Genomic DNA, 12,671 nt, shown 5'->3' on the forward strand with positions numbered 1-12,671 from the left:
TCGGTAAATTACGGCAAACTATAAACTTTCCGCCCATCGCCAACAGCTTCTTCTGGTCTTCTGAACGTTATCGAATCCGACTCACTCGTGCACAGGAGGAACATCTAGAGTGTTTTCCCTGACCCGACGCTTCGTCTTCGTTCGGGGCGATACCACCGTAAGGGAAGAGTCTTGTGCGGCAGCCGCAAATAACTCACTCTTCATCAGCTGCCAAAGTGGGTGCTTTACCACCGGCTGATCAGATTAAATAAACGATCCCACAAAACAAACTTTTGCTAGCGTTGGTAGAATATTGACACCAGCAATGGAATGAGCATTACACCGCCGCACTCAACATTGGCAACATTGGCTTGGCGGTATTTTGTTTTGCAAAAATTCAATTAACACAAATAAACGCTTTGGTTGGTTGGACGGGAGAGGGGAATGAGAAGGGATGGAAGGGGATGCGAGCGGCGTGCGACGAGAAAATGGCCACTAAACTTCATCCATTCATATTGCTTCCCTTCTTTTTGCCGTACCTTGTAGGTGTACGAAGGTGATGATGGAGAACGCTTCGAGCGGAACTGGCTCTACTGGACCGGTGCCAGGATGATTTACAGGTACGAATGAATTGGAAGCCGCAGGGTTGCGTCTGCTTTTACTCACCCAGCACAACGTTGGGATAGGATTTGATTTCGTACGATCAAAACAAAAGCAACGAGTTATATGACGGCTGTTGTGCAGAAAATGTTATTAAATATTTAAATGACAGGAGCAGTATTTTGTACGGTTGAAACAAAACAATTTTTAAAATTTATTAAAATTTCCCATGTATAAATTTGATGCAGTTAATATGAAGATTTTCTCACCTCAATAATTTGGAACATTTTAATTGTTTCCTTTTCCTTTCCCCTCAACAACAGGTACCTTCCAAAAACGGCCGGACTTCGAAGAATAACGCTCCACAAAAGTGTTTCCTCGCGGGGTGACAAGATGTATTTGCTGCTGTGCGAATGTGCCGACTTGCTCAAGGATCTGTCCGCGGCTGCCTTGTTAATACCGGCCCTAAGGGCACGGTTATGTGGCTACACGGGACTGTACCGGCCAATACAAACCTTCTGAAGCTTTTAATTGTTTAACTAATACGGCAAACGAGGTTAAACCCCAATGTGGCAACCGAATGTGAATAACCAAAAACCATTTTCTTCACTTACACATGGCACCTGCAATCAAAACCTGATGCGCTTGTCGAAAACATTCAAAACATAGACAAACGGAAACACGGTTGTGTAATTATAGGCATAATGTAGGTAAGTAAAACACACTCGCCAGAGCTCGGCAAACACTCACACGTTGAACGCTCTCGTATTAAACTTCTCCTATGCAGAGCAAATCGATTTAAACTAGAATGCCAGAAAACACGTAGATAGTGCGATGTTCGCCGAATGCGTATCGAGCGTAAACCAAACTTCTTTTACTAACAAGACACTAGAATTGAACCCTAATGAGCCGGCGTCAGACAGCTCCGAAAATGCAACAAATATTATAACTTTTACCACTCGTCACCTACCTTATCTCGCGCTCTTGTGGAAATATACTGTACAAAGTAAAAGGTAACGAGTGAAAACAATCGAACCGCTTTATCGAACCAAGAGATGTAAACCAAATTTGCCTATTCTTAGGCTTTTAAGAACAAATTATTACCTTACACATAATATGAGGCAAATGTTCGTGCAGACAATTTTGCCGACCGAAACCGAGATGAAGTAAGTCGCTACGACTAGCATAACGCACTCACCAAAAAAAAGCCGTGCCAGTAGAATATGTTCATAAAAGGAAAAGTTTCTTGCTAGTAAAACATCGGACACATACTGCCAACGTTGGCGACGGAGACGTTAATATTCGTTTGATAAAGAAAAGAAAAATAACCCAATTTCACGAAACCGTAAGCATAAGTATCGATGCGCCAAAAGAAAATACAATGGAAAGAACAGATCGACAAGAACACTTATCAACCAACAACCACCAGGAATGCGATGGTTTCACACGACCGAAATGGAATACAATCATGCTGCTGATGAGTTCATATTTACATAAAAGCATCTTTTCCATATACAATGATGAATTTGGAAGTACCGATCATGAACCAAAATCGGTTGTACAGCAGGAACATACAAAATATGAAAAACTATCAATTTCTTATGAATTAACTTAGCCTACAAAAGTTCACGAGCGCTCATTTTATTATTTAACATATTTGCTTTCCTTTCATTTATGTGTATTTTAAATGTTCAATTTTATTTTATTTTTTAAAAAAGGTTTTAAAAATGATCATTCGTTCTAACATAAACTCATTTGTTGCCATTTTAGCAGAGGCGCACTAATTGCTCAAAGATGTTATAAGAGGAATAAAAAACACGATTTCTTAAAACGAGCTAGAAGTTTTATAAATCTGCGGTCCAAATTTGTTGTCCTTTTGCGATTATTTCTTAGAAAAAGGAAAACCAAATCGAAATTTAATCCATTCTTTAAGAAACTCGTACTACTTACAAGATGCTTTAACGACGTTATAAAAATGGCACGATCGAACTAGTGCTAACTAAAAAATATCATAAAACACACTCAAAAACAATACGTTAGCGACTAATTAAATTAAAGTCGAACTACAGAATATGCTTCTCTAAGAGAAACAAAAACCCTTTATTAAACGTCGCGAACGTATAGATGCAAACAATGCATAAAAATGAAAGAAGAATGAATATATTTATAATGCTTCCGAGCGCAGTAGAAAAACAAGCGAATCCTTGCCACAGAAGAAAAAAAAGGAAAGTAAATGAATATACCTAACCACGTCTCGTTAGATAAGCCAACAAAATAGAACAGAAATGAGACCGTTTTAGTAAAAAAAAAGTAACGAAACGACACGTATAAAAGTCTATCGACACGTTTAGTATAATAATAAGAAAGTAATGAAATTGTATAGCCATCCTAGGATTGAAGATTTTTATAACCGATTTCAAATTCCCAATTTTACTAGAATAGCTAAAAAAAAAACTATTTAAAAAAAAGTTTAAGCATCATGCAATGAGCATAACTCTGTACCGAATTATAAGCATTGAAAAGAGAATCGCTACCACTTCTGTGGTGCATCCACCAAATTGCCGGCCGCAATTGCTCTAACAAAGTCTAAGCCGAGTAGCGTGGCAGAGAAAACATATAAATACGCTTATATACATAAAAATGCCATACACCTCTCTTTTCTAGGAGCTTTAGAATAGCGAAATCTTTAGCAAATCTTCTGAAAATAGAGCAAACTGTGTAAGCAAACAGGTTACTGCTCGCATAGCCGCTTTTCTTGATCACTTAGTATCAAGTTTTGTGAGTACATATTTGAAACCACACACTCACACACACAAGACCAACCAAAGGCCGTTAAGGGAGTTTATTTTCGAACTAGATCCATAAGCAAGGTACTATTATAGCATAATTCACACATACACACACTTTCTTCTCTCATTATCGCATTTGTCTGTACGCTAAATCTTTACAACAAGTGAAATCCCATGTAAACGATAGCCAAGAAGTGGTGAAAGGAATTCACCACTGATTAACCCCCAAACGTCACGGAATGACGCTAAAACGTGAATACAACCAGCCGAAAAGGGGAACTAATTTCAAAACACACAAAAATAAAATCTTTCTACTAATCGCTTGTAAAGCATACAATAGCAAAGCAAAATGAAAACGGGCAGGCATCGGCATTCGCCACTCGCCAGCTGATTACAACATAAGGGAAGTGAAGTGGACAAGATTCAGCAGCATCCAGTGCGCGGAAAAGGAACAGAACAGAAATGGTCAAACGAGACAAGCAACACTATATAAAAAAATACTTGCAATGCTGTGATACTGATAAATTTTAATGATGTTAATTAAATCTAAATGCTGTTGCTGCTGTCGCTGGCACCGCCAATGCTACCCACTAAAACACGTTCGTTCGTTTGTTCACGATGCGGAACATGGACACGGCATGAGCATCACTGTATGTATGTGTGTGTATGTGTTGTATGGTTCTAAAGTTGGTAATCGCCCTAAACGTTCCAGAAACTCCTTCACTTTCATCCTTCCTTATGCTTTCTTTCCAACTTTAATTAAATGTTATCTAAAATCTTTTGCAACGCGAGCATTATATTCTTTACGGTTTAATGGAATTAATTTATTTCCCATAAAAAAAAGTTGAAACTAATCTTCTGCTTAGTTCCGTTCAAAATCTTTGGATTAAATTTTAAATATCTCCATTTCATTGACAGTGCCTCTGATGGAAATTCTCACACCTTGTAATTTAAATTTTATTCAACTTTAACGACGATTTTCTTAATCTAAGGCTGGATAATCATGATTTCTTTTGTGTTTTCACACTTTTTTTTTCAACAATCCTCGCCAAAGAAAATTGTTCAAAAAGCGGGAGTTTAAGTGGTCAAATGAAGACGAATAGTCTGATTTTCAAAAGCTAGAAAGTTGTCTAGTTGCATTTTTTTATCATCATCAAATGCCTTTATTTATTCCTTTAAAAAAACCCTATCTCCCCTTACCCAGGACTAACTATCCAGCTACGGGTGAAACGAAGAATGCTAGGAATCATAGGCCAAAACATTTCGCAATTGTAGTGCCGAAAGTTAGGAAGAAGTAGAAGATTTCGGTTGTCCCTGAGGACGGCCCAAAAAAATTTTACGGGCAGGGTCGATCGGTGCTGTTCTTCTTACGTAACCAGCCCGCCAGAGCCTTGTGAGTCTGGTTCGCTACATAGTGGTGATATCACTGTACAAATCGTAGAGCTCTTCATTGTAGCTTGAAATGGTGGAAATGGTTACTCAGGTTATAACAACCGTTCATGTTGGCAACTTGCCTTGCGAGTGTCCCAAGATATATGTTGTTGCCTTGGCTGAGGTGCGATCACCTATATGAATATCATCCTTGCGCAAATGAGTATTTGCTAAAAGTTCTTGTGGTGCCACCATAATTTTGGTTTTCTGATGGCCAATCTCCATCCCGAGGTTATATGTCGCCTGCACGATCCTTTGATGAGCTTCTGCTGCATAGAAGAGCCTCAAATAAAAGTAGTCTATGTCATCTGTAGTGTTGTGTGAAGTAGCCCTTTTTTAAAGTGGAGAGAGCAACTGCTCACTAACATTTAAGAGGTGAGGTCTCTCGATAACTTCACTTTCACTGAGGGCGAAAAGCTCGAAGAGGACTTGGAGCTAGCTCATTAGGGAAAAGAGCTCGAAGAGTGCGAAGAGCTACCTCGTGATGGATAAGCAGGGTATACTAAAGGAGTGATGTGGACGACGATTTTTTTCCTACTAGTCCAATATACTTTGAATTTCAGAAGAATAAGGAGCTACCTTTTTGAAATAAAAAAGCGCGCTCAGAGTCCTCAGGTTATTGAGGTGAGCCCTCCCGGTAGCTCTTGAGCTCGCTACCTAACAATAGTCATCTGCATATAGCATCAAGTTTGATTTACAGAAGACAGACAAGTTATTTGGAATACAATTTCAAAGTATTTTTTGATTTTGTTGTAATAAACTAACACTTCTAGAACAATAGAACTAGATAGTTGTTCATTACATTATTTTATTTATATATTTTTACATATGTTACAGTCCTGGTTGGTCCTCGGTCCTGCCGTGGGACTACTGACGTCGCTGTCGCATCTACCACCGGTACGGTCCCACAATTATTCTCTTCTTCTTCTAATGACTTACTAGACTTGCTAACCGCACGTAGTTGGATAGTCCTCACTATGGGGGAACGGTACGGGTAGGATTTGAACCCCAGTTCTGCCTTGTTAAGAGCGACGGCGATTGTCGCCTCTACCACCGATTCGGCCGTACATTCTTTATGGAAAATAAACAGAACACTTATAAATATTTGAACCATTTTTAATTCTGGTGGACGACGGATTAAGTAGGCAGAATGGGACAGATACTATTCAGGGGAGATATTGTATAGAAATATTGAAACGTATGTGAAAATAAAAAAAATATTTTTTTTCAAATTATAAAAAAAAAACATTGCAATGCACGAAATATAGTTTTTACATTACCGTCTAAATGAGCAGCCATTTGCAAACCGATATTTGAACATTTTTTTATGTGAGATTTTGTAGAAATGTGTGAAAAGAGAAGAGTTTAAAAAAAGAATCATAAATATCCCAGCTCACGCCTTAAGTCGGGCAATTTTTCGATTCCCAGGTGCGCGAAGTTCTATTTAAGGGTACTGTCTTATTTCTTAACATCTTTGATTAGCATACAAATATCCCCTTCAGGACAGTTTCATCGCTTTCACTGCCGGGGGAAAAGTAAAGTGAAGAACCAAAAATTGAAACAAAGATTGACAACACTCACACTCTCACATTAAGAAAGGAAACCAGAAAACGGCCAAGGATTGTTGTACAAGCTCTAAAAAAACTAGTAGAAATGTTGATCGAATGAAAATATAGCAGCATACAAAAATTAAATAAAGAAAGTATTTCAACGGACTTTTTTTCTGTATCCATTCCCTGCGCCGCGTTTGAACAAGTCCGTTATCCTTTGCGTGCCACCTGTCACCATAGCAACGGTAGTTAGCCGGACGGACGTAAACAAAACCCCGATACAGGCGCGTCCTTTTTTGTCTGTCAGTTCCAAGCATTTGCTGTTCAATTTCGGCACGTTTGCTAAAGTACGTGCGTTTTTATCAAAATGCCCGATTCATCTCGAACGCTCGGCGATATCGACGAGATCGATAGTGGCGAGCTACGGACACAGCTTAAGAACTGGATCGAAGAAGAAGGCATTGAGACGAACATTCAGCTGCAGATGAAGAAAAATTTAATTGAGAAAATGAGCCGTACTGCGCTAGGTAAGATGGATGTGTGTTCTTGTTGTTTCGTTTTCGCTTATCACAGATGTTTTACTTTACAGGCAAGAAAATCGCTCTTAAGCTACAAACACAGCAAGGAATCGTACTTTCCCCGCTAGTCCTCGTTCTTAACACACTCGTCGCCGAGTTTCTCTACACGCAAAACTGCCACTTTTCACTGTCCATTTTTACCAATGAGGTCCCGTTCAAAAACACCCTGCCCGATTTTACACGATCCTCCAAGTTTCGGCTAAGTCGGGCAGAGTTGGGCGAAATTTTTGAGGCGCTCGGTATCGAGCACTACGATGGGTTGGTACAAAAGTACGAAAAGTTTGGAACCGACCATGGCAGTCGTTCGCTTCTGTACATCGTGTTTAAGACCATTCTATCGGCTGTAAAGACGCAGGAAGTTAAGCTGCGCCATCTACAGCGTTTGGATAAGCGGAAAGCATCGGCACACGCTATGTTTAAGCAGCTCGAAGTGGAAAAGCTGCATCGAAATGTGGGTAAGTTACTACACCGGGTAAAAGCCGTTGGGAAAGCGATTGTGGAATTGGAAAAGTGTCAGCCACCGGTAAATGAAACTGCTGCAAAAGATCCACAGCAACAGACCAATATGGAGGAGCTTACAAAGCCCGAAGATGATCATTCGGCCCGTTCGTTGCGTGTTTTTTCGGAGAATGTTTCCAAACTGGTGGAACGCTTAGAATCGTGTACGAAAATGTTCGAACAGTTAATCGAAACGGCACGCCAACAACACGTGGCAGAGGATAAAATGGCGCCAAATGAAGCAGAACCGGCGGAAATAGGCGAAAAGCTCCAAAGTAAGCAGAAAGAGAAACGAAAAACTTACACCGACTTTCTGCATGAGCTGAAAACGACCGAATATGGTCAAAAGTATGTTGCAAAACTACAGAAACAAGTGACCAAATTGCTGGAGAAAGAAAAACAGCAACTGGAAGCGAAATATGGTAAAGAGCTACGGAAGCTTGAATTGCAACATCAAGAAAGGTTCGAAAAAGCCATGCTTACAAAACAAACTGTCACTTCCGCGCCATTACCTCCACCACAATCTGACCCAAGCACCGTTTCCGTGCTTCAGCACATTGATTCAAGAAGCGAGGAAAGCCAACACTTTATGCGTAAAATAGACGAAAAGCTAGATCAGCTGTACCGTCAGGAACGGAACGTGGACGATAAACTGGCCACGCTTCGAAACGATTTACAGCGTCAGGAGCAAAGGCAGAGCCGTTACTTCGAGTCGCTAAAGGCAGCCAAAACGAAGGAAAGCAAACTGCAGGTGCTGCACAACGTGGAGAAGGAACTGATGGCAACGTTCGAGGATGAAACGAATGCCATCATCCAGAACGCAAAGCAAACGATTGAACAGCTCGAGAAAGAGAGCGATAAGATCAATCATTCATTTCAGCAATATTTGCGAAAGCAGCGTGAGGATAAACGTAAACTTATCGATGAAAAAGTACAAATATGGACACGGTACAATGATGAAAAATTGGAACTAAACCAAAGAGAGCTCTTGAATGGACTGGTCGAGAGTCAGAATGATATCGAACCGCCGGTACCGATCGTTAAAGAAATTAATGTACCGATCCAATCATCCGAGAGGGAATCTGCTTTTGAGAATCCTTTCCGTACGTTCGATCCACTCAAGTATTTGAAACGGTCACGCCCAATTGAAAGCCATACGGTCGATGTTGGCACCGGTACAACATCCAACACGGGTATTCAAACTTCACAGGAGAATGAACCGATTCAGGAAGAAGTAGAACCAAAGGAAAGACCGATTCCAGTACCACGAACAAATGGTAATGCACAACTTACGGATGTGTTAGCGAAAGATACACGCGAACTGCGTAAGAGTATCGAAGAAAACCTACAAAAATTGGACCAAATGAGTCGAACGTACGCAAAATCTAACAGCTCATCGGACAAGCGTACGTTTGATATTGTGCCTCAAAATGCGAATAACCCTGCAATCCGACAGTCTACCCTCCCGATGGTTGAACCAACATCGAACAGAAGTTTAGACGATTGTTCCAGTACCGAGTTGGGTTTATCCGATGGTGAAATTGTTTTCCCACCAGTACCGACACAAACCGCTCCTCAAACGCCGCAAATTGAGCTGACCACTTCACAGAAGCAGGAACATCCACCAAAAATAGCAAACCCAGCTCAAACGATGACAGCAAGCTATAGCGATTTATCAATGAGTAGTATTAGTGGAGTAAGCAAACTGTCTTACGAGAAGAGCCAAAGTTTCGACGGTGAGCTGGATCGCATTTCTACCGGCGTCCGTTCGAATGCATCACAAAACAGCTGGTCGTAAGTTCGCTTGTGGTGGCCTTTCTTTAAGCTATATTTTTTACACTTCTATATACTATTGCTGCGTGTTGTGTGGATGAATAAAATATTTAATGTTTCTATCACCTGAAGAAACAATGCATTGAACAGGTTAGTAGCCTTTTCTACCGCGAAATCGTTGTCGATTGTCGAGCTGTTTGGAGGTGAAAGAGAAAGAAGTGAAACACTAACACGATCAGCAACCGGTTAAGCTGTGATGTACTTACTATTGATCGCTTGCACTCGAAAAACGTGTTCCTCAGCACAAAGCATTCGTTCGGCACGGAACCATCCGTACGGTTCAAACATTCTCGGGGAGTTTTCTTCTCCTGGAAAGCACAGAAAGGAAACATTCGTTTAAGCAACAACTGCTCTACCATCGGCATCGTTGCCCTACCTTCTTGCAGCAGTCACTCTGCAAAAGACACATCTTCAAGTCTGCTCGTACACCTGCACACGCGGATTTGTCCGCGAGCTCTTCATTTCCCTCGTAGCGCATCATTTTTTATAGGATTTGTATGAATTTTGCCTTCTTTTACAAAACCAGTAAGCACGTACAGCCAGGAAAGATTTGTTTTGTTTTGCACAATTTCATAACCAACATTCTTGTTGACGGCGCACTGACAGCAGTGTTGCCAACTATTTCTTGCAAAATAAAACTTATTTTCTTAACCCTGTGGACCGTGAGCATTGAAGAATTTCAAAATCAATATTTCGGCTTCTCCCTTTAAAATCGCTTTTCGAGAACCTGGCGCATACACAATCTACCTACTCGGGACAAAGTAGTAAAGGCTGAAGTACAAGTTGAACTTTCCCGTCGCCCGGGGCCTTATCACTTTTACATGAACGAAATAACCATTTCCTTTGAAATAAATGGGACGTAATTAATAGACGCCACGGGACCATTAGCGCAAACGTCAAAATCAGCTGTTCCACTGCACACAAACAACAGCTGTGTTTACAACGGTTTTTCTATCTCCCTACACAGCGTGCCATCATGTTTCTCCGGTTGCTTCGTAAATATTCCACCGCTAAGCTCGCCCAAGATCTTCGGATATACGATGGACGGCTTAAAGAAAAAGTTCCATTACAAATCCAGCTCACAAAACCGTACATTTCGTTTTACACCTGCGGACCGACGGTGTACGATGCGGCACACATTGGACACGCGAGCTGTTACGTACGGCTGGACATTCTGCAACGCATTTTACGCCACCATTTCCAGCTTCCGTTAATTACCGCGATGAACATTACGGATATCGATGATAAAATCATCGTGCGTGCTCAACAGCAAAGTGTCAACTGGCAGCAGCTTGCCCGCCAGTATGAGGAAGAGTTTTGGAGTGATTTAAACCAACTAAACGTCCGTTTGCCCGATGTAAAGTTACGCGTTACCGATCATATTCCAGCAATTTTACGCTTCGTGCAGACACTTATCGCAAAAGGCTTTGCATACACCACCGCTGATGGATCGGTTTACTTCGAAACTGGCAAGTACGATCGATACGGGAAGCTGCAGAGAATCGTCATCGAACCGGCCGATACTGCAAAGCAAGGTGAAAAAAGACATCCGGCCGATTTTGCCCTTTGGAAAGCTTCAAAGCCAGGTGAACCATGCTGGACGGCTCCTGCGCCGTTCCGTGATGGTCGACCCGGTTGGCATATTGAGTGTTCTACCCTGGCAAGCCATCTGTTTGGCAGCCAGCTAGATTTCCATGCGGGTGGACTCGATCTACGTTTTCCACACCACGAGAACGAGGAAACGCAAAGCTGTTGCTATCACGACGTACTGGACTGGGTGACACACTGGCTCCATACCGGTCAACTACACCTCGAAGGGCAAACGCATAAAATGTCCAAATCACTGAAAAATACAGTAAGCATCAACGAGCTGCTGAAAAGCTACAGTGCGGATGAGTTCCGTATGCTCTGCCTGTTGTCCCACTATCGAAGCGTGATCGAATATGGCACGGAAGCTATGGCTACTGCGCGAAACGTGTTAAGAAAATTTGAAAGTTTCTTCAGTGATACCCAAGCTTACGTGGATGGTCTTAAACCGGCACGATACGATCCGACTAGTACGGAAAGTTTGCTTACAAAACTCTCGGAAACAAGCACAGCTGTGAAGCAGTTTTTAAAAAATGATTTCAATACTGCCAGTTCGGTGCTAGTGCTAGGTGAACTTGCTTCAACTGTGCAGAGGCTTATCAACAGTCCTGAACAAGGCGATTCATCTCGCTCATCGTTAATAGGTGCGTCGAATGTTGGTGCTGTTCTTGCCACAGCGGAGTACATTCGGGAAGAACTATCTTCATACGGATTAATATTCACCAACAAACATTCAGCTTCAGACAGTCAAACTAATGAGACGGATCATGCGTTAAAACACTTGATCGAGGCGATCGTAAGCACTAGAAGCGAGATCCGGCTAAAAGCAATTGACACCAAAGATGCCCAGCTATTCAAAGTGTGCGATTTGCTTCGGGATCGCTTAACGATAGCAAACGTAGAGCTTAAAGACCATGGCAAAACATCGTCGTGGTATTTCCGTGAAAAGGATGCAAAATAAAATATCCTAAACCTTATTCCCAAGCTGACCAATTCCTGCCTTGATTAACCTTCACTTCAATGACTACCTATACGGGTAACAGGTGAGTATATAACAGGGGGCATTGGTGTTTGATGGGTAAAAACACTGTCCAAAATCAACAATGGCTTGATAAGTCTAACCCGCACTCTGTACAATCACCTAGAAACATAAAGAACTGGTTTTGTCCAAAAATGACCGTAGCGACAGAGACAGAAGTTATTTAGCCAGGAATTGTAAAAAAAGTCTATAAAATTATTTTTGATAACCGTAAAACAGCAGAAGCTCTGGAGATATCTAAGGAACTTTTTTATTACATGATTTACGAACATTTGGTACGGGCCACCTCTCTCGTGGTTAGTTCCTTTAATAGAATTGTGTGAAAATGGCAAATTTGTATATCGAAACAAGTTATAATTACAACTTTAAAGAGTTCCTCTGAGTACTCATAAACTTTTATACGAATTCGTTTACTAAGAAATCGCTATAAGTTCTAGCATACCAAAACGAAATCAAAAATCAGTACTTGAAACCAAAAATAATTCGGGACGTGCTAAAACATTGCGGGACATGAACAAAAATATTTGGACACGCGGCAAAAAACCTTAGTAAAGTGTAAAAAATGCTTGGTTAGCCTGCGCCCGGGAAAATCCAAACTCCCATACAAAATATATGACCTACCTCCGGGTAGGTGGTTACAGAAGTATGGTTGTATTTTTGGTCATTGAAACGAAGGATGACAATCTCACAGTCTTACGCTTCATACTTTATTTTGTGATCCGTATTCCTTTTTTGCTGTCACACATACACACACACACTACACACTGTTCAGCAATGTGTTGTTTTT

General features: G+C 41.2%; 7 protein-coding genes across 13 annotated transcripts in view; 5 read left to right on the top strand and 2 right to left on the bottom strand.

The window, feature by feature from the left end:
- Window positions 1–1,116, top strand: part of LOC126556103 (uncharacterized) — a 61,410-nt gene extending 60,294 nt beyond the window's left edge. For all 6 annotated transcript variants that reach the window (XM_050211307.1, XM_050211308.1, XM_050211310.1 and 3 more), the window contains 2 exons: window positions 526–599; window positions 903–1,116. In XM_050211307.1, the coding sequence (XP_050067264.1) occupies window positions 526–599; window positions 903–1,101 (273 nt within the window). In that variant the 3' untranslated portion in view covers window positions 1,102–1,116. The remainder of the gene's footprint in view (window positions 1–525; window positions 600–902) is intronic.
- LOC126556023 (eukaryotic translation initiation factor 2D) overlaps window positions 1–12,671 on the top strand; it is a 526,420-nt gene that overhangs the window by 494,427 nt on the left and 19,322 nt on the right. Inside the window, exon 3 of one of the 2 annotated variants that reach the window (XM_050211183.1) lies at window positions 8,162–8,171. The exons of the other annotated variant lie outside the window; for it this stretch is intronic. The gene's annotated coding sequence lies outside the window, so the exon portion shown is untranslated. Of the gene's footprint in view, window positions 1–8,161; window positions 8,172–12,671 lie in introns of those variants that run through there. 2 annotated transcript variants of the gene reach the window in all.
- LOC126556469 (small integral membrane protein 20-like) overlaps window positions 1–12,671 on the top strand; it is a 389,536-nt gene that overhangs the window by 338,134 nt on the left and 38,731 nt on the right. The window lies entirely within an intron of this gene.
- The window catches only part of LOC126556308 (peroxiredoxin-6-like), a 270,155-nt gene that overhangs the window by 220,385 nt on the left and 37,099 nt on the right, over window positions 1–12,671 (bottom strand). The gene's annotated exons all lie outside the window — the stretch shown is intronic.
- LOC126568835 (centriole and centriolar satellite protein OFD1-like) lies at window positions 6,713–9,223 on the top strand. The gene is made up of 2 exons (XM_050225488.1): window positions 6,713–6,876; window positions 6,939–9,223. Exons 1-2 carry the CDS (start codon window positions 6,717–6,719, stop codon window positions 9,221–9,223), a joined length of 2,445 nt encoding a protein of 814 aa, XP_050081445.1. The 5' UTR covers window positions 6,713–6,716.
- On the bottom strand, window positions 9,318–9,770 carry LOC126556466 (cytochrome c oxidase assembly factor 5). The gene is made up of 3 exons (XM_050211730.1): window positions 9,635–9,770; window positions 9,465–9,566; window positions 9,318–9,391 (listed from the first exon to the last, which is right to left on the bottom strand). Exons 1-3 carry the CDS (start codon window positions 9,737–9,739, stop codon window positions 9,350–9,352), a joined length of 249 nt encoding a protein of 82 aa, XP_050067687.1. The 5' UTR covers window positions 9,740–9,770; the 3' UTR covers window positions 9,318–9,349.
- LOC126556066 (probable cysteine--tRNA ligase, mitochondrial) lies at window positions 10,227–11,806 on the top strand. Its single transcript, XM_050211263.1, has one exon. The coding sequence runs from the start codon at window positions 10,235–10,237 to the stop codon at window positions 11,804–11,806; it is 1,572 nt and encodes a 523-aa protein (XP_050067220.1). The 5' UTR covers window positions 10,227–10,234.

The sequence above is a fragment of the Anopheles maculipalpis genome, chromosome 2RL, assembly GCF_943734695.1.
Source record: "Anopheles maculipalpis chromosome 2RL, idAnoMacuDA_375_x, whole genome shotgun sequence".
NCBI classification, from domain to species: Eukaryota; Metazoa; Arthropoda; class Insecta; order Diptera; family Culicidae; genus Anopheles; species Anopheles maculipalpis.